Genomic DNA, 24,799 nt, shown 5'->3' with positions numbered 1-24,799 from the left:
GGAAAGAGACGGTATCGAGCCAGGCGGCCTGGTGTGCCCATCAACAGAGACGGCAGCGTCAGTTTCTTCCGTCGCGCCTGGAAGACGTCCGGTACCGGACCGTGACATTACATATACACGCATAGACAACAACGTCCGCGTCCGGGTGTTGCTTCCACTTCCTCTTCGGAATGTTCGACGCACGTGTGTCCATTTAATTCGTGCACGCCAGAGGATGAAATCGTTGACCGAGGAGTCGCTGCCGTTCTCGTCATACTACGGATAATTACGCAAAAGGCAGGAAACCGATCGAACGGTAAGGTCAATTTAGCGTTGCGAGAATTCAGACGGACAGACAAGAGGCGAAAGGGCACATGCTCGCGTATGTGCGCGCGGATGTACAATCGACGTCACCGATGTCTGCTCCTAAGAGCACGGTCACGAGACGTGTCACGCGTGCCGCGTTTTCGGAGCATTGCATCCGATTAATCCTCATTTCGAGCCTCTTTTGCAAATGATATTTGCATTATTATTATTACATATACTTATTTTTTATTCCTTTACGTGCTACGCGCGCATTTCCCTAAGTTTGTCTTCCAGAATTGCTGTCACTTAAATTTAAAAATTCATTCGATAGTTACAATTCGATATATATATATATATATATATGCGTATTCAGACTATTCTTGATCTCTTCAGGGTCTCTTTAAATTGTATTCAATATTAAATGCCATTATATGTTTTTTTTATTATCGTTGTTTACCAAAAAACAATATAAAACATTGGTGTTACATGCTCATTGAAAGTGTGAACCAATATCTCTATCTATGAGAAGAACGAATGCTTTAAATTGAGTGGCGCCTTGCTTTAATGTTCTGCGTGCAAGTAATTTGTTGCACATAGGACATACTAGAATAATAAGCTAGGCGCCATGTACCAAGTGCATTATCGTTTCCTACTTGACTAGTATTAACCACGCGCACTAATTACTTAGACCATTACGAAGGTCGATGGAAGATGACCGCGCTTGTAATTCACTTTCTCTGGTCTCCCAGAGTTGATTAAAGCGTTCCGCTGTGTAATCTATGACACCAGCAATTATTAAAGCGATTCCCACGAGAAATAGGGAAACGTCGTATAAAAAAAAAGAATGCTCCAATCATCCAATCATTATCTACCAAACGCACTGTACACTCGCAATATAGGAGCAGTGTGCCACGCGGTTCTCGTTCGTCTTTCTTTCTCTTTCTCTCGGTTCCTCTCTCTCTCTCTCTCTCTAGCTTTGTATTTTGCACCTTCTCTCACTTCTCTGATGGTCACCGCTCGCTTGTGTGTTCACGTGACATACACGCATTATGCGCCGTTCTACGCACACATATTCCCGACAGAGCGAGCGAAGCTACAGGCGATGACGACGATTTGCTAATTAGCAGCGCCGTGCTATCACCGCAAGAGATAAGCCGCGAATATAAGGCGTAAGATTGGTGCGAAGTGGTGGTAATGGAACAACGAGACACGACCCTGACTGCAAGACTTCCCGAGGGATTTTCGAGGTCAAGGGAACCTCGAAGGCGCCGCTTGCGGCGATGAGATATGGAGGGAGAGCAAAAGAGCGACAAGGTGTCGCTTACGACATTCGTTCGCATGGTCAGGTCGAAACTCGATCATCGAACTAACACCTGATCTTGACTTCTCGGATTTATCATCGTCCATGGACGCGAAACAATATTGCAAATACCTCTCATATCCTTCTCGTAATCCTGGCGCGATAGCTGAAGTGGCAGTCCAATAGTTCGAGAATGTCGTTGTAATAATACGTAACAGACGATATTTTTTGCCTTTTATAAGCAAAAACAGGAGAGTAGTTTCATCAAAACGCTCAGTTTCTCAATGATGAATACTATTTTTAAACAATTCGCAATACGCATTAATCTCATCCAATCCGCATTAACCTTTATATATTGTATACACATATACTACGTTGAAGATATAATACATAAAGTATCAGTGTTTCTCTCTGCCGAGTTTAATGATTGAATCATTCATTAGGAATTCTTTTTTCTTATCTTTACTTTCAAAAATTATCCAGTCTCTTTCAATCTTTGTATGACAGTAAAAACGTGACGGATCTTCCATAGTTAATTTTGTTACAAGATACGTGTAAAACCAGCTTGAAGGAAACTTTAGCGCAATTGTTCAATTAAATAATAAATTCGCGAAATGTTACATCATAAAGCAAGTTTTATTCTTGTCAGATAAAATAATGTGAAGTTATTAGTTTATATAATGGAGCAAAATATTTATACTGCGTTTGCAAAATGCATATATATATTTTTTTTTTTTTTAAATATATGAATCTGTCCTGAAATATTTGTAGTTCTTCGACGAGTTGAATTCAAGAGACACGTGCTCATAAAGTTCGACGATAATATGAGAGAGAGAGAGAATTGCACGAATCATCAGTTTTCTTTCTTGCCACATGGAATGCAAATACGATGTGCATCGTTAGGTGTGTTAAGGTCGTAAACACATTGCATAATGCATTTTTTTATCAGGGGCTATCTGTTGTATATTCGAAATCGCTCTACCAATGGCCACGCGATATCAATGAAAGACATAACAATATTGGGACTAACAATAACAAAACCATGTGGATTGTATTATTTGTTTAGAAAGTATTAACAAACTGACTAGAATATTTTGCTTTAGTTTATTAAATCTTAACATTAAAAGAAAGAATTATAGCCTTTCAATGTAAGATAAAATAAAATATTTTTTCCACAAAATTGCGAAATATTTATGATGAAACATTTAACAGATATAATTGTGAAAAGAATCTTACAGACAACATATTATTTAGTTTTATTACTGTTGTATATATTTTAATTTTAATTGAGTGTAAAATAATTTAAGTGTTCATTAAATATGCGTAATCGTTTGTTGGAAGTAAGAAACAGTGATTCACATCTCCAATTGTCGTAATCTAATTGTGGATAAAATATGTAAACTTGAAATTAGTTTAATATATTTTAGCATGCAAAAAAAATATATAGATTTGTAAACACAAATATTAAAATAATTAGAGAATTAACAAACAAGAAAATACACGAAAAAAATTGAACACACATTATTACAAATATGTAAAATGCACAATATTTATAAGAGACATTTATAAAGAAAATATTAGAAAAAATGGGCACATATACAATAAATAACAGTGCTTTCTACGCCGAAAATATTATATTAACATAGCTGCTAATTGAGCACGTGAATACATTTAATTTTACCACAATATATTTCCTAAATTTAATATTACATATTTTATCGAGACTAAAAAATCTGCGGTATAATAAAAAAGAAACATGTAATATAAATATGCCTACTAAAAATGAAGATTGTCAGGTCATAAGCCTCATTTGCTTTCATTCTAGCTAAAGTGGCCATTAGATGTATTGAGAGATTGAGCGGTCAATGTCACTATGACTATGTAATTCAACCTCCAAAGCTCCGGAAATTATTCATCAATTATATAATTATTGACCTGTATTAGATAATTAAATTATGGCTACTTATCGTTAGTAACGGATATTCTACAGTAGATGTAGTTTAATATTCTTATGCTTTTTACTAATTATGCAAGTCTTGACTTGAGATCTCAATTTTGCGTCGATGCTTTTACATTTCATTAATATGTAGCTTCGAGCAGATGCATCTGGTTATTAATACAGTAATTTTCAAACTTTTTACATTATTATCAAAGTTGATTTTATCATTATCTTAATTAACGATGCAATATTATCACTAAAAATATAATAATTTTTGTTAATAATAAGAAAATTTTAGATTGCGTAGTACCCGGGAAAAAATGGCTCATGTATAATTATATATAAATATATATAATTCATATATAAATATATATAATTGTATAAAATTATATGTAAATTATATATAACCTCATACACGGTTATATATGACAATATATAACATCATACAAAATTATATATATAACTATATATATAATTACGATTGCCATGCATTCCAGAAAATTTGCCCATATATAATTATATGCAAATATATTTGATTATATATAATATATAATATGTTATATTCAATTGTATAAAATTATAGGCAATTATACATAGCATTATATACAATTATATAAAACTATATAAGATCAAATATAATTTTAATCTAACGGGAAAATTTTGGTTTGCATATATGTATATATTTATATATCCGTCCAGTCCAGTTTTGGTTTTTATTTAGTCCAAACGTCCATGGATATAATATGAACGTTTTAAGAATATCCATTATTAGACATTGAAAGTATATTATATTTAGACGTTTTAAAAACGTTTTTTTACGTACAGCACAGAACATTTTATTTACATTGCAGCAATATTATAATCTTACAAGTTGCAACGTAATATTGGAGAGACATTATAAAAACATGTAATACTATAATATTTTATACGAAATATCACTGCAACATTTCAAAAATATTATAAAAACAGTATTCATTAATCATTAGTTCTTTTATTTATCGCTACGCGACGCGCAAGGCGCTATCTTTCTCGTATTTAAGATTTGTTATGAGAATTATAAATAAAGCTTGCAGAAATCGATTATTAAGATTATAATAACTGAATAATATCCGAGTATTACGGATAAATAGAATGAACTTACACAGTTCCAACAATTTTTTCTTATCTCTTTTGGATGTTCGCAAGATTTCTTCAATTTTTTGATGCTCTGTATGAGATACTAAAATAGGTATATTCAGTACTCTAAATATATAAACTTACATATATATTTATATATATATATATATATATATATATATATATATATAATATGTAGGTATCTACACCTATCTACTTTAAAATATACGTTCAATGTTTGAAACAGGTCCAATTTTAGTCCGTTTAGTCCTTAAAATAGACATTTTTCGATTGTCCAGAAAAGTAACACTGGATTTTTAAAATGTTTTAAAGATGTCTAAGGCTCTAATATGAATGTTATAAATACGTACAAAACGTCCAATATGTATATTTTTATAATACGTTTCTAAAACGTCATTGTGCTGTCTGGGTATGTTTTGTACTCACAAATTATTATATTATACGAGATTATGTGTGATTATATATACAATTATACATAATTATATATAATTATGTATAATTGTGTATAAGGCACTATATATATTTATATATGAAATATGCCCATATATAAATATATATAGTGCTTTATATATAATTATATATAATTATACATGGGCCATTTTTTTCCCGGGTATGTATTTACATTATAAAGAATAAATAAAATAGAAATGAGAAATTATCGCGATACATGATGATTACGTAATTGTAAGAACAGCTTGCGTGATTAGATAATATTATATATGTGGAAAATAAAAAAATATTTATTTAAAAACCAAAGTAAAAATATAATAATTATAGTTTATTAAAATTTTCGCAAATTTACAATCATAATTGTATTATATTCCTGAAAGTTAAAGCTTTTATGCTAATATCATATAATTATAGGTAATGATACATTATATATTTTGATGAAAATTTCTAAGAGCTAAGGTCACAAACATGCGCATGATATACAAAGTATATCAGATAATATGAAATGCTCGCAATATCATATCTGACATGAAAGAGAATAACATCATAATATAAATTAAATTTACAAGAAAATAAGTTAAGTATAAAGATAGAAAATAAAATTAAATATAAGAAATAAAGTTAGTACTTTTATTTTGACATAACTTAATATCTGTTTCTTATGTTTTCTATTATAAGATTATATGCATTATTTCGTTTCCATCTTTTCTCTTGTATAAGAATAAACGAATACCATTATGCTCTCTTTCTCCCTTTTGAATATTTTATATACATCTAATATAGTATACAAAACTAACAATAAATAAAAATTTATAAATAAAAATAACATCTTATTATAAAACCTAATATATTACTTATTTTTCACATATTATTGTTAGAAATATTATTTCTTTAATATCACAGCCAATTAAATATATTATATTAAATCATATCTTATCGCTATTCAAAGATAATTAATATTACCGACCAGCATATCTCGAATGTAAAATTATAATAATACGGACTATCTTAAACAACTCATTTCTTCAGTTTTACTGTCACCTGTCATCTTTTGACGCTATCCATGTTGCTTTAACAAGTCGCGGTATAATATCATAAGGATTATAATAATTATAAGTTACATCACAGCATAATTAAATTTTTTTATTACTTTAAATGACAGAACTCTTTCTAAAATCGATTCACTTTAGAACTCTTTGGAATGGATCTTTTTTATATTAAAAAAATATATAAATATAGGTCTAATTTTACAGAGATGAAAAGAAGCGGCACATCGATAGGAAAATTGCATATATTTTCGTAACGTTGGTCTGTTTATGAGACCGGTATACACACGATGTTTATATAGACACATGCTGTATGCCCACGCAGCTATGAGATACATGTCGATTATGTGCATTTTACAAATGCCTATACATTAATGGTTAATATTCGTTTGCATTCAGCGAGTATCAAGCATCGCCGTCGATATTTCGCCCAATATCAATGTACTGTGGACACTATGCACCTGTTTACATTTGTAATATTTTGAAAATTGTTATTATCAAATTTGTTCGCGGTTGACGTATTGCACGTGGACAATATCAGCGAAATTACGATGTCAGCTAATCACTTGCAACTCTCTGACAGCAATTGAATTCTTCCCTCATAGAAGCGCGACGGCAACAGTAAATATATCGCCACAAGCAAAAAGCATCCGGGAAGATGTGGTTAATTCTCGGAAGATGTGGTTAATGTCGCAATTTGGCAAAATTATGCATTTACTTTTAGAATCTCTGTGTTTACTTTTTCTAATATAAATTTTAAGTTTTAAACACACATACACACACACACATATACTATATGTATATGTATATATATATATATATATATATATATATATATATATACACATATAATGTATGATAAAATTATGTAAAGTATGTGTATATTATATATATTTTTAAGCAAGTTATAGATCATCAGGTTAAATGTTTTTTTAAATCAGCATAATTTTTTAATTAAAAAAAAAATATTAATATATATAAAAAGATAACTATTTTGTTCCTTTTTTTTAATTGTAATATAATTCTAATCTATTTAAATATATCTATTTAATATTATTATACATTTTTTTTACATAAGAAATATGTTTTGCAAAATACTACATTATGAATTTTTGACGGTAATCGAATATTTTAATAATTCAGTAACATATATAGCGATCTTTTTTATCAGTATATATATAACTTCTTAACATTTAAGATTTACTTGCTATAATTTTATAATTCACTGCCATATCTCGGATGCTAAAATGTCAGAGATAATTTCATGGTTGAATTATCTTCAGATTCACAGCTTGTGAAAATCATAGGTCGCTATCTATTAATAGTTCAAAATTCAAGCATGTTATATTTTTAGATTCCGGAAATATAATGAATTTTATTACAGTAGAAATATATGTCATTGCCGAATTTTTTAAGACAAATATATTTTGTGTTATGTGTGTAATATGATTATAAATACATTGTTAGATTGAGCTAAAAATTCAGTAATAATTAAGCAGCTATTACCAAAATTAAATAAATTTGTAAATTTAAAATTATTGTACTAATTATTAAAAATTACTAATAAGTAAAAGCAAATAATTATTGCAAAATCTATAACAAACTTGTAATGTTATGTAATCTAAATATAAAAATACTTTAATTATAAAAAAAATTTTCTGAACATTATTTTTATGAGCAGATAAGAATTGATAACAAATTGTTAATTGCAAATATTTTTATCACCGTGATAAAAAATGTGTATTTAATCGTGAGTGCCTTCTTATGTTAGCACACAGTATGTAGGTGCGGAATATGGCGTCCGGCAACTTCCATTTCCTTATGCACCAATTAAGATAAGTCACGATAAAATTTAGGATATCCGTTAATGATATACTAATGACATATTAATATTAACAGCACAAATAATAAAAATTTTCAATAAAATAATATTATATGATCGCATTAAATATAATAAAATTAAATAACTATAACACAATAAAATAACGAATTATATTAAATATCAATCTATCTATCATACATCTAATATTTAATTATTATATTATGTTTGTATTAATTTTTTTAATTTTAAATAAATCTTTTCAATAATCTTGTCAATAATTATTTTAATCATAATTTAGTAGTTTTATACAAATTTAGCATGCCATATGGTATTTATTTTTTGCATAGTTATTTCCTTAAAAAAGTTATAGTAATCAGTGATATATATATATATATATATATATATATATATATCATTCATATCCTTTATCAGTGATAATGGAAACAAGAAAATATTGTTAATATTTAAGAAAATATTCAAGAAAATAAATAATATACTTTTTATATATTTGCCATAATTTTAACATTTTAAAGAAAATTTTTACACAATTCATTAATTTATTTTTAATATATTTAAAAGTATATCGTATAACGTAGTGTCTTACGTAGATGACTGAAACTATTAAAAGATATATTAAAGTGGCCTTTGTGTACATGTAATGTTAACACCATGTCACCTATTAATAAAAATCTTGGAAGTAACACGTCACTCGTTGTTGTTTTCTACCCTTCGCAATTACTTTAATGTATTTTTAATTTAAATAATGGAAGAGCAGTTTAATATATTTATAATTAATATTTATATAATTACTGAAATAATCTTTTTTATACTGATAATAACCATTTTAATCAACTTAGCAGTTAAATAAAAATGGTTTTTGAAGAATTATTGTAAATGTATTAATGATATTAATCGAAATAATAAAGAAATTATAACTATATTTTTATCGAAAATGTTTCAAGTTTATTTTTAGTAATTTTTCTCTTTCAACAATAATACAATAGTAACAACAATCTATATAATTTTGTGTTTATAAATATCTATTTTTTATTACAATCAAGAAAACTTAAGAAAAAAAATTATTGTGGAAATAATAACAATAAAATGCTATTGTTGCAATATATTTTTTATTGATGCTATCGATGATATCTTTCTTTAATTTATTAGCGATAACAAGCTATTCCATTTAGAATCAAAATGCTGGATAAGTAGACTTAATGACAAAAAGGTTATTGTAAAGGTTTTTCATTTCACTAAAATGTTACGTAAACTGTTACGTAAGTCTACGTAAGTCTATCGTAATTATATGAAGATATCGATTAGACCATTTAATCAAAGAGCGAAATTTATTTCAGAAAAGCATGTGTGTCTGCCCGTAGATATAATTAACACGTTGTTTAATAGGATGGAGTGGCGTAAGGGAAATAATTATGCGGAAAATGAGTACCGTCTGGCATGCTAAATTGGAAACAATTGGTATTTTTTCAACTCCGACATTTCTCTTAAAAAAACTTAAATATAAAATAGATAAATTTTATTTGCACAGAATAGATAATTTATATTATAAACCGATTAAGATTCTAAATAAAAGACTACTACTAAAAATAAAAAAGGTTTTAAGTAAAAATAATGTTTTAAATAAAAAAAAGTATACATTCTTAATTATATAACAATAATACAAATATGTAAGTTATACATATATATATATTTTAAATATTGTATTAAATGTACATATAATAATTGTTAAATAATATTTCTATTTAAGCACACGCATAAATTATAATTAATTTTTTATTTAGAATTACCTTTAATTATTAATAATTGTTAAAATTTATAAATTTGTTTTTTGTAGGTGCAGCCGCGAGTTAAAATGAGCAAGTCAACTCGGAAGAGACGCTCTTAACATTGTAAGTATTTCCACGATCATACTGCTATTGTTAATAAAAACTTATTTGTTGCGTGATATTATGACGATGTACAGACATATAACAAAACTTTCTTATATATGACTATTTTCACTTCACAACATTTACGTGTATCTCATCCCACATAGTGCAGATTTGCCATAAAGTTTAATCGGTGCAACGACGCTAGAAAGCTCTCTGTACCGTGATGAACTATCGATTATCCAAAATCCAAAAGCCGATGCAAAGAAAAGAAAAACTAATACAAATACTCGACTTTTAAATGTACACCGCAAATAATACATGCAACATGCATCAAATAAAAATAACTTTAATTATAATGTTAAGTTATTCTTGTATGTGTCAATATTTCTTATCATATATCACATATCACATATCACATATTGCAACCATAGTTGAACACAACACATAAAAAATATACACAAAAGATATTTATTTATATCATCAGAAAGCTTTCATAACGCTACGTTGTATGTAAAAAGAAGACTTAACTATTTTAGTCAGACTATATTTTCAGAGAGAGTATACATAGTGTGTGCAATGACATTTTTTTTTCTTCTTGTTTGTTAGTTTTTTGAAGTTTTCTACGTGAGTACTACTAAAACTACTATTCGCATTGTAAATTCTATTGTTTTAACTTCCTTAGACAGAATTTGCTCATAAGACTCAAAACTAACAGTAATAGATAGAAGAAAAATGATACAAATAATGTTTTCTTTTAAATTATTTATATAAAATCGAAAAGAAACATTTACAATAAAATGAAAATAGTTATTTATAAATTATTTATATGAAGAGAAAACAAAAAATATAAAATGTGTGAACAACGAGATCCCTAGTAATGATAAAAATTTCCATAATTGAAAGATGGAAAAATTATGATTACGCAACGCTCCGTTATATAAGTATACACTATTTTTATTTTCTTTGTGAAGAGAAAAAAAAATCTCGGCAAAATGCATTCGAAAGATCAAAGCTGCACATAATCTTGTAAAAAAAAGAATATGTGTGATCAGTTAAAAATATTTTCGGTAAAGATATGTTTGCATTTATCTTTAAAAACATATAAAATAATTTAAAAAATAGCATAAATTGCATTAATGTATGTAAAACTAGAAGTAATTAAACATTATGCTAAGTTTTGCGTTTGAATAATAAAATAGCATGCGATTTTCTAGATTCTTACTGATGTTTGTAAAAAAGCAAACACAAAAATTAAAATAATTTTTAAAGTTTTTGAAGCTTTTTGATTGTAACAATATTTAAATATTAAATATATTAATCAAATAAATATTATAATATTGACAACTTTGCATTTTATTTCTCTTTATTGTTTTTAATTTTAAATGATGATTTTTACAATTAGAATTGCTTACACGTCACTGATTAATAGATTAAAGGTCAAAGAACACATTAATGCTTCATTTTCCAGAGGGGTTAACGCCCGATTAAAGTTCAGATGACTCCATTGAAGTATTACGTATATGTGTTACTTATCGGAGCCACAGGTCGGCTAATAACTATCAATTAAATACGGCGTCAAACGAATTCTCAATACAAGAATTGTGTGTCAATGCAAAGATCGTCAAATCAAATTATTGGAAAAAATATTGCTTATTTGCAATCAACCCTTTTTCTACAATTAATGATAAATTCCTGAGACATAATTATGTATACATCCGGCCTTTATGTATGCCTTTATACCAAGTAGTTATGTTTACAAAAATTCAGCTTGTACGTTTACAGTATAAACAGTGCGAACTGTGCACTGAACAAACATCGATGCTTAACTTTAGAAATTTATAACACTGCGTAGTACAAACGCATAGTATCTTGCTCAAATACAATCAAATTGCAATCCTAATTCATCAGCCAACACGATTTACGCACTATTAGAAATATATGTATGCAAGATATAAATCTTCAAAGCGCCGTGAACACAAAAAAATTATGCCTGAAATTTATGTCAAAAGGAAAATAACATTTGATAGCAATCGATATAGAAAAGATTGATCCGATGAAGAAATTCGATGTCTTTAATGGCGACATTGATCCTTGTTGACAGAACCGGAAAACGCCATATCTAGGCTGACTTTGCCGGAAGTTGGTGAAACGCCGCGGAAATGACGAAGAAGTTTGAGTTCAACTGGCAGATCGAGGTGCCGGAAGCACTCCGTATCGGCTGCGTCTTCGATCGTTGGACGGAGGAGAAAGATAATACTGAAATCGAGTTGAATTGCCTGTTCAAGGTCGACGAATATGGTTTCTTTATTTATTGGCAGAGCGAGGGAAAGGTGAGCTTTTCTTCCGCCGTTTGTACCCTTTTGTTCGTTTTGGATCAAGAAACGAGGTGTTTCTAAGATCTTTAGCGACCTACGCCTTCTGAATAGAGACACCTTCATTCTTATCTTATCTCTCTCCCCTCCGTAGGATGGTGATGTTATAGAATTGTGTCAAGTGAGCGACATTAGAGCCGGAGGTGTTCCAAAGGTAAAGGAATTGTTTCAGTACTTTGAAATAATATAACATTTAATCTATTAAAATTAACACACATTGAATAATTAATATAATATTTTGTAAATTATAAATTATAATATTTTATAAATTATCAATTTTTGTATATCTAGTTGTATGAGAAAATGCGAATGTTGTGTATATAGAGCACAATTTTTTATGATTTTTATTATATGAATAATATCTCTTTTTTTTATTATTATTTTTCAAATTACATTATTCAATTATTCAATTATTAGTCAATTACTTTATACATCTTAATTTCGTAATAATACAATTTTTCTTAACTAACTAGAACATTGGCAATGTAATTCTCTATTCTACTATTAAAAGAAAAAATAATCATACAAGCGAAATAAAATCTGTCGCTCAAAAAAATAAGAAAGAAAAAGAAAATAAAACATTCTAATAGCTAATAAGCTGACGCGTTTTAAATAGGATCCAAAACTATATGACAAGCTACTCAGCAAGCACGGTGAACAGTTGGACGAGAAAAGTCTGGCCATTTGTTCCGGCGCCGATTACACCAACATAAATTATCAACATGTCGTATGTCCGGATCTTGCCACAGCCAAGGTAAACACCGTACACTAATCATGATAGCAACAGAAACAGGGCATCCACACATTAAGCTTATCGGCCAAGTAAATTATTATTTACTGACTGATATGATACCAATATAGCATTTATGATTAATACAATCTTTAATAAAACTACAATTACTTTTCGATATTTATTTCATAATAATAAATAATATAATTAGATAACTTTTTAATAATCGTAATTGCAATACATATAAAGATTTATGATGGTTCATGCGATAGATAAAATGGTAATATTGTACAATGTAATAATTGTAAACGAAACGTAAGCGTAAATGCGATTATAATGATCACAAAACTTTTTATATTTAAAAAAAGTTATTAACACACCGTTTGTTTATTTATGTTATTACGCTTATTTGCGCGTTTACCTTTCATTTTCAAGAAATTGTATCACCAATTATCACTAAACTAGTAGGTGATACGAAAATAGCGTGAGTACGTCACACGTGGTTTTATACATGCTACAATTGATTTCGTATCGTATTGTGACCTCTCTGTATATATATTTGTTGTGCTAAATTGTTATAAAATTTATGGCCATTTGCTATTACAAAGAATATTATTTAACGAGATGAATTATAAAAATAATATTATCTGACGAGCCTTTACAGTTGCATTGTAGAATTATTTATTTTAGGTATTATATAATTAAGATTTTTTTATCGAACAGTATTTACTTGCTCTTCATTCCAAACTTAAATGCATGTTACTATGTATTTTCTAATTGCGAAATTATCAAATTAATCACATCAGAAAAATACATCAAACGCTGCATTAAATAATATACTAGCAAAACGCTTTTATATCGATGGAGCAATAGTTTTATTATGATAATAACAAAATTCGATTCTTTTAATTATTATAATTAACATCTATCTTTTTATAACGGATTTCTCTTTATGTTACAGATTTTGCAATGACTGATAGGCTTAATGACTTAATAATTACATTAAATAATTTAATAATTTTCGTGATTTAAATTTATAGTTTGTATTCATCTACTATATTTAGTGCACATCTTTCGTTGTATAAAAGAAGAACGATCTATATTATGTCATTTATATATGTCGTCACAGGTATGGTTGGACGGTGTTCGATCGATTACGCACAACGTCAAAGCGAATAACTTTTGTCCGCTCACTTGTTTGAAGAAACAGTAAGTTTGCCAATGGATTTATATACGTTTGCAGTAACGTCTGTAAACAATAATACTGTTTACCTTCATGAAATTAGTCGTAAATCTTACTACGACATATAAAGCATATTTATATGAAAACTTCGCATTTCTGTATAGGTATTTTATTTTTTTAATGCAAAAGAATATTTAACTTAAAATAATGTTGAGCAAATTCGATTTAAATCTTAGTATCTCGTTGGTCTTTTCGAATTTTCTTTCTAAAGTTTCTTGAATCTTTCATCTTCTCATCATGTAAATTTTATGATATCAGAAACTTACTACTAAAGTATATGATATAAAAACTAAAGTTGACAGAAATCCGTGCTATACTGTGTTGTTTGCATGAGAGTCTTATTCTTTAAACATTTAATAGAGTAGAAGTAGATGAATAAGACAGCGATTTTTATGCTATTTTAGTTGGATGCGATTGAGAATGTTGGTGGATCCTAATGGAAAAGTTCCAGTAAAGGTGGTCGCGAGAACTTTTGCGTCCGGCAAGACAGAAAAACTCGTTTACCAGTATCTTTCTGAATTAGGCCTACCTAGTGGAAAAGTATCTTGATTATTAGAATAAATTGTCGATAATATATTTCTATCTCTTGTCAAAATGTTACAAAAAATTTTTCTTTATTCTTAGAATGACGTCATAGAACCTGATGACTTCACCTTTGACGCATTTTACGCGCTTTATCATAAAATATGCCCAAGAAACGACATAGAAGAATTATTTCAATCAATGTGAGTATACTCATTTTGAAAGTATAAAATATTTTTAATATTTTTAAAAATCTAGATATATATTTTTCTCATGCATAAGAAAATACTTTTCTTAACGAGGATTGCTAATTATGAATTTGAATTACCTCAATATTGAAAACCCAACAGTACGATTTTAATAAAATTTGATATAAAACAAATTCTTTTATAAGTTTATAAAATTAATAAATTTACAAATTTCAAAGCGTGTTTAAAAAAATATATACAGGAAAAAATCTTACATATGTATATTTATATATATATACATTTATTTTTTACATTTAATTTTTTATTTTTTACATTTTTTAAATACATTTTATTTTTTATAATATTTTATAATTTATGTCTACTTCAAGATGGGGCAAATATATACACAGAAGAAACATTTTGTGAATTAACGCGATCATTTATTTTAAAAATTCCAGAACACAGGGTAAGGCTGATACGATTAATCTGGAGCAACTGATTACCTTCCTCAACGAAAAGCAAAGAGACCCGACCCTGAATGAAATTCTCTATCCACTTTATGACGAGAAACGGGCACTGGAGATCATCAATGATTACGAACAGAACGAAGTTGCTCGCAATGAAAGTAAGAGCTTGATAAATAAACCATGTAGCTTTGGCAAAATGTTTCTCTTGACTTTTCTAGGACCAACTAAGTCTAATCGAGTCTTCTTGTAAGAAATATTGATTTTTCCATATTTAATTTGCCTTCACATATCAAATAGATATATATTGGGTATGTTATACGTATTATTGCGATATATTTTAAAGATATAAAAGAGTAAATTAAAAAAAGAAATTTATAATCATTATGCAAAAATTTAATTAGCTCAATCAATCGAATATCAATTTACCTTTGCTACGATTAAAGAATTTATGAAGGTACCGACTTAACTTCCAAATCGACTTTCTTTTAAAAATAACTGCGTACTTTCAGGAACGATGACGAAGGATGGCTTCATAAGGTACCTGATATCCGACGAGAACGCGCCAGTTTTCCTCGACAGACTTGACGTTTATATGGATATGGATCAATCGTTGGCGCATTATTATATCAATTCGAGTCACAATACATACTTAAGCGGGCGACAATTTGGCGGAAGAAGCAGTGTCGAAATGTATAGACAAGTTCTACTTGCTGGATGCAGGTATATAAAATATACTATTGTGCAAAATACGAGAAACCATGATTACACCTGATTTATGACGTATATATTCTGGCAATTCTCAATAACTAATACATATTTATAGCTGCATCGATTGCGCTAGCGTACCAAAGCGTTTATTTGAATACGCGATATTATATCTTGACATAAAATCGATAGTCTTGACATGAAAACTAACGAATATTGATTTACTTCCTTCATAATAATAACATGTAGATAAAAGTTTATTTAGTCTAATTTTATAATAGATTAGATAACAAAGCTTCAAATATTTAGTAATATATATTATATATAAATAATAATTAGTTATAAATACAAATATAATTTTAAATATACAATTAATTGTTGTTGATATTTTGTTTAATTTTAATTTATTAATTAATGAAATAATAATAGTTAGTGTGTTTCATTATCTATAAATTAACGAAAAATTATTTTGTAGTAATGTAAGAGAAATAACTGATAATTACCAAGATTATGAGAGTTTTAATCTTTTTCTCAAAATTAAAGGTGCGTCGAATTGGATTGTTGGGACGGCAAAGGGGAAGACGAAGAGCCGATAATCACTCACGGCAAAGCCATGTGCACCGACATTCTGTTCAAGGATGTTATATACGCAGTCAGAGACACAGCCTTCGTTACATCAGAATATCCAGTAATTCTCAGTTTTGAAAATCACTGTGGCAAGAAGCAGCAGTACAAATTGGCCAAGTATTGTGATGAAATTCTAGGTGATTTATTATTGAGGGAACCTTTGAAAGAATATCCCGTAAGTTGAAAATATTTTATATATATATATATATAATATAATCAGTTTACAAAAAAAAAAAACATGAATCATTCATTTCAAATTAATCATTAGAATATTATTACGATAAATTATAACACATTAGCATATAAAATAATGTTTAGAAAGAATTTCTTGTATCAACTCGCACTTACAATAAATCGATCGTACAAAATCTTGCGGCTCTTTCGAACGTATCATTTTAATTGCACTTTTGGGTATCACTAAAATAGCTGGAGCCAGGAGTACCGCTGCCGCCGCCCAGCATGCTGAAACGTAAGATTCTCATTAAGAACAAGCGCTTAAAGCCCGAGGTCGAGAAGCAGGAATTGGAGCTCTTCAAAGAAGGTCAATTCGTGATCGAGGACGAGGTCAAGGAAGACGCCAGTGCACCGCCGTCTGTTGCCGCCGTCGTGGAACAGCAACCGGTAAAGGTAACCTTCATATAATCCTCAGATTGGAGATTGGTAGTGCCCCTTCACTTTAATTGAATTAAATGACCATGGTTTCTGTGGTAAAACAATGATATATCTGTTGCTCTTAGGAGGAAATCTCTGACTCTGTAATAATAACATCAGTGGGCATTCAACAGCAGCAATCTGGCAGCGGTCCAAGTTTCGGCGATAGCATAGAACTAGTGGCGGCTCAGCCTTATACCGGAAGTACTACCAATGTACATCCGTGGCTATCCTCTATGGTTAACTATGCACAACCCATAAAGTTCCTTGACTTCGACGTTGCCGAACGTAAGCGAGATTTTTGCATTATTAAGAAAAATTAATTACATATTTATTCAAATTTCACTATTCTTTTCTGGATATCATTGTTTAAGAAATACATAACAATATAACGAATTAAGATCTCATTTTCAGTTGTAATAATGCTGTCACTGCTGATTTTATACGTTACACATTACATTAATATTTTATTATCATATCTATTAATATTTGATTATGTGCGATTACAGTTCTTTCTATAGAAGATATAATAAGATAAGATTTGGGGATATAATTTTTATTTAATGTTATAAATACGCTTTATACTTTTTCGAATATATGCTTAAAAATTGCAACTGATAGTGCTAGTTGATTAAAATTTCATAATAAAAAGCAAATTACTATTTCAGAAAAAAATATTCATCACAATATGTCTTCCTTCGCGGAAACGGCTGGTTTGAACTACTTGAAAACGTCGGCTATTGAGTTCGTAAATTATAACAAACGGCAGATGAGCCGAATTTATCCGAAAGGCACACGAGCCGACTCTTCCAATTATATGCCACAGGTAAATACATGCTCGTAGAGTACAATTTGCGCTACAAAGAACACGAAGAAAAGAAATCTCTCAATGATCGATCGTCGCGAAACAGGTCTTCTGGAACGCTGGTTGTCAAATGGTGTCGCTGAACTTTCAAACTGCGGATCTGCCTATGCAACTGAATCAAGGCAAGTTCGAGTACAACGGTTCTTCGGGCTATTTGTTGAAGCCGGATTTCATGAGACGAGCCGATAGGAGTTTTGATCCTTTTGCTGAGAGTCCTGTGGATGGAGTGATCGCCACACAGTGTAGTGTTCAAGTACGTCTTCCTTTTTTAAATGACAACTCATTAGTTTCGTATTTTAAAATTGTTTTTTTCTCTATTTTCGAGATCGGATAACTCGCAAGATGATTAATGCGACTTTGATAAATTGTTTTTGTGTTTTGTATTATGTGAAAAATTGTGTATTTATATATTTATCCGTTTTTTATATCTTAAACATATGGTACTGTTTAAATTCAATTTTTTATCACATTATATAATTTCATAAATTTTGTATTCATACAGAAAAAAATTATACATATTAGATAAGATGTATATTATATAATACGGTTGACTTCTTTCATGATACTTATATACATTTAAATATTTATTAATTCATTATCTTCGATAATGTTATATTATTTTATTTTTTATCTTTTATAGGGTTTTTCGTTAATAATAATACAAATTGATATAAATTGCTTAATTACACAACTGTAAAAAAATATTAAATGCAAATATAATTATTAATAATTTGCTATGTATCAAAGTATTAATAATTGAAAAATAAGATATTTTAAGAAAAGATACTATTATATACATATATGTATACAATATATGTATAATATATATATATATATATATATATATATATATAAAGAAAAAAAAATTATTCGAGATTAAAATGGTGCCTGTTTATTTAATGATTTAATATTCTAATATTGTAATAGGTAATAGCGGGTCAATTCTTATCCGACAAGAAAGTCGGAACGTACGTGGAGGTCGAAATGTACGGCCTACCAACCGACACGATACGTAAGGAATTTCGCACCAGAGTGGTCCCCGCTAATGGTCTGAACCCCGTTTATAATGAAGAGCCCTTTCTCTTCAGAAAAGTTGTCCTACCAGATTTGGCTGCTTTGAGATTCGCGGTATACGATGAATCAAACGGCAAGCTGTTAGGGCAAAGAATCGTTCCTTTAGATGGTTTGCAAGCCGGTTATCGGCACATTGCATTGCGAACCGAAGCCAACTTTCCTATGTCTCTGCCTATGCTGTTTTGTAACATTGACATCAAAATCTATGTGCCAGATGGTTTTGAAGGTAGGATCAATATCACACTTTAGCTCTACTATACATAATTAAATAAAAACATACATTTATACCATATTATCCAAAAATTGCATTTTTATATAATTATCATTTTCAGTCATGTAATTTTAATCAGAAATATTTCTTATCGAGTTCATAAAAAATAAACTGTCTTACATATATGTAATTCAGCAATTATATATTTTAAATATGTATATAACTTGGATAGCTTTCGCTTTTACTTTAACATCAATCTTGATTCCTATGAAGGTCAATGCAAAGATCATTCAAGCTGTTAAAATGAATAATTATTAAAACTCATAACTTTGATTTTCATGTCTATTTAATAGTAAATGTATCTTTAATTAAAAAATGTTTCATTAAATTTTAAAAAAATATTAATTATACAAATTGATTGTTTTAATATTTACAATTCCTTTTAGAATTTATGGACGCCTTAACGGCGCCACGAGCATTTAGAAAGACGGAAAGTATGTCGCATAATAAAATGCGGGGCTTGGGAATTGAAGAGAGTGACAGCAAAAACAATGTAGACAGCAAAAACAACGTATCATCTCATTACGAAGCGGCTAAACCAAGAGGTAAATCGTAAGATGCAGGAATTGTGTTAGTTGAATACTTATAGATACTTATTCTATTTTGTTTTTACAGAGGAAATGAAGTTTGAGCCAATTACTCTGGAGACTTTGAGACAAGAAAAGGGCTATCAGAAAGTATTACGGAAACAGCAAAAAGAATTAGAATCTTTGAAAAAGAGGCATCACAAGGAGAAGTTGACTGTCCAGAAACAACATTGCGTTGCTATAGAAAAGATTTTTAAAGGAAAAAAGTTAGTCATTTTTGCGCAATTTCGAATCAAATTCTTACAAAAATATTTGTTTAATTAATCAATTAAATAATGCTTATATTTAATCGAAAGAATAATTTAATGACAATAAAAGCTTGAAATGAAATAGTATTTTTTTTTGTAAAAAAGTTTTAAAAAGTACACGTAAAATAAAATAATCCACTGTATGTGCAGGATTAAAGATTGATAGAATAATTGACAAAATATTTGATGATTAATGATAAAATATATATAATAGAAAAATATATGAAAAATTTGTTATAGCAAAGCGGAGCTTTCAAGAGATCCTATCGTTCGTCGCGCTGTTTCCGAACAAACAGCCCAATGGTCGCGTCTCGCTGATAGGCAGCGCCGAGAGGAACGTGACCTGGTCCGCGGACATCTGGAAGAGCGACGAGCTCAGCTGTGCAAATTGTGCGTAGCCGCACAACTCGCTCAGCAGAAACAGCAAACTGCACGACATGATCGCGAGATGAAAGATATGACTGCGCGACAAGCAAGATCTTCGGTGGAAAGCGCAAGGGAGGTGATGAATGACAAGACTTTGAAAACGCGAGGAATTAAGGAGGGTAGACTCAGGGAGATGCAGCAGAACAACACGAAAAAATTTATGGAGGAACGCAAGATCGCACAGATGATACAAAACAGAGAGAAGGAGAAGCTTAAGGTGATCCATGAGAAACAACTGGAAGAATTGCAAAAGGATATGAACGCGGTAAGGCAACAAATTCTTGCTACGCTAAGGATTTTTCCAGTAGTATAATTTATTGCATTTATATACAAATATATATATATATATATATATATATATAATTTGTATAATTATATAATCAATTGAATTAAAATTTATTTTAAATAATCAAAAAATTATAATTAAAAAATTGCGGAATAAAATATTTTTTTTAGATTTATTCATTTTAATTGATTATTATCGATAAACTATCGATATTTTCCCGGTATTCCTCCGAATATATGTATTAATTAGCAGATTTAATTTGTTAATTGTGTTATTAAAAAATTTTCTTGATATTTGTTAATAAAAGATTTAATTTGTTAAAAAGTTGAATCTTTAATTTGTTGTATATTTGTTTTACAATTGCATATATTTTTGTTTTGTAATTAAGTTTAATTTTATTTATATCATATGTATATCAGAACTAATTTTATTTATTTATTTCTTTATAATCTATGTTTTTCTTTTGTTAGTCCATTATCACGTTATATGTTGTTTTATTTAATAATTTTTTAATAAACTTGTTTTGTTAAAATATATTTTATATTTTATTTTTCTTTTGATATTCTTTTCATTACGTTATATTTCAAAGCAAATTACAAATTAAGAATAGAGTTATATTAATTCGAAGAAACGGTATTATAACAGCATAATTAAAAAATTATGTAAATATTTATAGTTGAAAATGTGAAATAAAACAAATTAAAGATTTCTTGCTGGTTTCTTTTATTAATGCTATGTTTTGTTATTTAAGTAATATATAAAAATCTTTATCAGATTTATGAGAAAGTATGCTATACTATAAAATAAATATTGCTTTAGTAAGTGAATAATTTTCCTAAGCAATTATTTGTTAATATATTGTATTATATAATATATATAATGCACTATATTATATATATTAAATTATCTATCAAAACTCTCTAAACTCTGTTCGTATGATATCAATATATATCATCTATGCATTGTAAATATTAAAAGATCAGGATTTGAGAGTGATTTGAGGACTTACAGTAATTAGTAAGGATGAAGTAAAAATAAATTAATCATTTCATTACTAATAATAAGAATAAAACTTAAAACAAAGAGTTATAGTGATTCACTGAAAAACCTAAATATCAAGAAATTATGTTTTTATATATATTTTAAATTTACAATTTATATATAAATAACAAACTCATTTTTCAATATAATGTCTTAATTATACAAACAATTTTTCCAGATCATGGATATGTACAAGAATGAGGACATGGACTACGAGCTGGCTAAGATGTTGGCTGAATTCTACGTGTGATGAGTGTCAGTTGAGTTTCTCCGCAATTTACCTCCATAAGCGACAATGCGCTATAAACGAGGACTGTTTTCAGACACACAATTTACTATATTATCGTTAATTATACTTGAAATTGGGATCAAACTTTGTTAGCTATCATTCTCATATCTGCCGACAAATGTCGCGCGTTGTGAGATATCAAATGTAAAACGAACAACTACAGTAACGTTTCTAATTCATTCAGCCAAATATTTTTTTATAAACAAACATCTCGTGTCTCCATAGTCTCTGAGTACCTATATAGACTAATGAGGGAGTCAATAAAACTAAAGTGATCTAGTCAAGTATTAGATATATATAAAAAGTATCACATGATCGAGACTAATCAAACGGTGTGACCCACCGCGCGATTCGTCGAAGTGAATATTTTTTGATTGTTAACACTATTATCGAAGTCTATCGAAGTGGAAAAAATGTATGCGTGTATGTGTGCGTGAGATTATTGTCTGTATTCATGATGAGTCGATGCCTAAAATATCGAGGACTCTTGCTGTTATCGTGACGATTTCTAGATCATACATACCTTTGAGTTGAGAGAGACGCTTTCACGGATCTTAGCCAATAGTTCTCGTGACTGCTGATAATGATTAGAGTATTAATATATTAGAATCTCGAGAGATCGTAATTTTCAGTCGATACTCTTACACGAATATTCACACAGATTTGTAAATAAATTTCAAACGGGAGCCTAGTATAATTATTATCACACATTGTTGTTTTCATTATATAATATAATGTTATTTACATAAATTATTATATCATTCTACATATATATCTATATATTAGATATAAAGGACGAAATAAAAAAAATATTACAAATTACGTTCGCGATTATTTCTTTTTTACTCAATTAGAGGCAATTATTTTCGCAGGCGTATGTTTCTGTATGTTGATAAAAATTATAAGATACACAGTAAAAATTATACTACAACAAACGTCAAAAGATATTTTACACGAAACACAATAATTTATTTTATTTTATTATCATAAACAATGAAATGAACCAGTTCAATACCTGAGATATTTTATTGTTTAGAATTAATTCAAATTCTAATTCAAATTAATCATTTCGAAAGAAATAGTATTTTAATAACATTCTATAAATATACATATTTTCTTAATTATCACTATTCATAGATGTGGAGATCATAATCAGGTTTCTCGTCGTCGTGATTAAAATAATGTCCGAATACATCGGACTTGACATCAGCGATAATAAATTCTTCATATGGAGCTAAAACAAATAATGTAATAAATTCTTTATATTTATCAACAAAGTGCAATAGTATATAACACCGAGTCTTTTAAAATAATGTTAAATAATATTTCTTTATAAGTTTATACTACTTTTAAGCTGTATCGAATAATATTAATATTTCTAATCCAAATCATTAATGTTATATCTTCTCTTTTTCAAGCATTTTTAATGCAATTTTAAGTGAAGAAAATACATATTATAATAATTTGTATGTATTAAATTGACATTTTAATCAATATAATAATTTTATATGCAAGAATCACAACTTACCATAAATATTTACACTTTAATTTACCTGAATGAGATATATCGATGTCATCTATATCGTTGTGAGTTTCCACGATTTGAATAACTGGTTGATAATATGCATGATGTCCCAAATTCGCAATCTCCGCTTGGTCTCTGTAGTTCGCGGGTATTAATATACTATCATGATTATCGATTTGTACGTTTTGATAACTGGTAGCGCCATGGCCGTGATAAACCGCCTGAAGATTCGTGTAATCCACACCTCTTTTTATTATTCTCGCCTCGCAAATCGCGACTATCAATAAGAACAACTATAAAAGACAATAAATATAAGTTTCTTTAAACACTGTGAAAAACTATCTTATAAGTTGTTTGAACTTTTTGTGTTGATTTTGCTAATGGGTTTGCTAAATTGATAATTTTTAATTTATACAACCATTTTTGGCGGTCAAATTAATTGAAATTTAAATGATGATATTATACGTAATCAAACTGTTTTTTTTTTTCAATTTACAGATTCACTGTTTTTAAATTTTTTAAACATTCACTCACATAACATCGCATAATGAATTCACTTTAGTGCTTCGTTCGTTTGTACTGAAGATATTTTCCCATGGAAGTCTATTTTATACAGCGGACGCCGCGCAATGTTACGCAAGTTCATGTGAATATCATGCGCTAAAAGCGGATGTTTACACTTCGTGCTTCATGGTGTGGATTCGCGTGGATGCTCATACATATGGGAAAATCGGTAGGTTACGCCCGCAAGCATGCACGTGTATGCCGTTTCAAAACCGCGAGATCGTTTCATTGCCGAGTTACGCAATCCAAG

At 28.9% G+C, this 24,799-nt stretch overlaps 2 protein-coding genes across 3 annotated transcripts; one reads left to right on the top strand and one right to left on the bottom strand.

Moving 5' to 3' along the window:
- The first annotated feature begins 30 nt into the window (after positions 1-30).
- On the top strand, positions 31-23,575 carry LOC145932581 (1-phosphatidylinositol 4,5-bisphosphate phosphodiesterase). 2 transcript variants are annotated; one of them, XM_083031617.1, is made up of 20 exons: positions 31-295; positions 9,832-9,886; positions 11,970-12,198; positions 12,335-12,394; positions 12,857-12,994; positions 14,100-14,179; positions 14,618-14,753; positions 14,838-14,938; positions 15,382-15,548; positions 15,900-16,110; positions 16,639-16,897; positions 17,149-17,343; positions 17,460-17,661; positions 18,042-18,199; positions 18,285-18,491; positions 19,166-19,538; positions 19,970-20,128; positions 20,199-20,376; positions 20,659-21,109; positions 22,350-23,575. In XM_083031617.1, the coding sequence occupies exons 3-20, from the start codon at positions 12,028-12,030 to the stop codon at positions 22,419-22,421; spliced, it is 3,318 nt and encodes a 1,105-aa protein (XP_082887743.1). In that variant the 5' UTR covers positions 31-295; positions 9,832-9,886; positions 11,970-12,027; the 3' UTR covers positions 22,422-23,575. The 2 variants fall into 2 exon arrangements, with proteins under 2 accessions (XP_082887743.1, XP_082887742.1); XM_083031616.1 differs by having other exon boundaries at positions 32-295; positions 17,149-17,349.
- LOC145932582 (uncharacterized) lies at positions 23,482-24,799 on the bottom strand. The gene is made up of 3 exons (XM_083031618.1): positions 24,520-24,799; positions 24,014-24,278; positions 23,482-23,694 (listed from the first exon to the last, which is right to left on the bottom strand). Exons 1-3 carry the CDS (start codon positions 24,529-24,531, stop codon positions 23,588-23,590), a joined length of 384 nt encoding a protein of 127 aa, XP_082887744.1. The 5' UTR covers positions 24,532-24,799; the 3' UTR covers positions 23,482-23,587.

This window comes from Prenolepis imparis, unplaced genomic scaffold (genome assembly GCF_030444845.1).
Source record: "Prenolepis imparis isolate NDT839.2.m4 unplaced genomic scaffold, iyPreImpa1.0 SCAF_2, whole genome shotgun sequence".
NCBI lineage: Eukaryota > Metazoa > Arthropoda > Insecta > Hymenoptera > Formicidae > Prenolepis > Prenolepis imparis.
Note: the sequence above shows the minus strand (reverse complement) of the source record. Positions and strands in the feature narration are given on the sequence as shown.

Coding starts and splice junctions, on each gene's coding strand:
- LOC145932581 (XM_083031616.1), top strand. CDS start 12,028: ATGACGAAGAAGTTTGAGTTCAACTGGCAGATCGAGGTGCCGGAAGCA. Junction 16,111..16,638: donor GTTCTACTTGCTGGATGCAG/GTATATAAAATA, acceptor TCAAAATTAAAG/GTGCGTCGAATTGGATTGTT. Junction 20,377..20,658: donor AAGATTTTTAAAGGAAAAAA/GTTAGTCATTTT, acceptor AATTTGTTATAG/CAAAGCGGAGCTTTCAAGAG.
- LOC145932582 (XM_083031618.1), bottom strand. Junction 23,695..24,013: donor CATCGATATATCTCATTCAG/GTAAATTAAAGT, acceptor TATTTGTTTTAG/CTCCATATGAAGAATTTATT.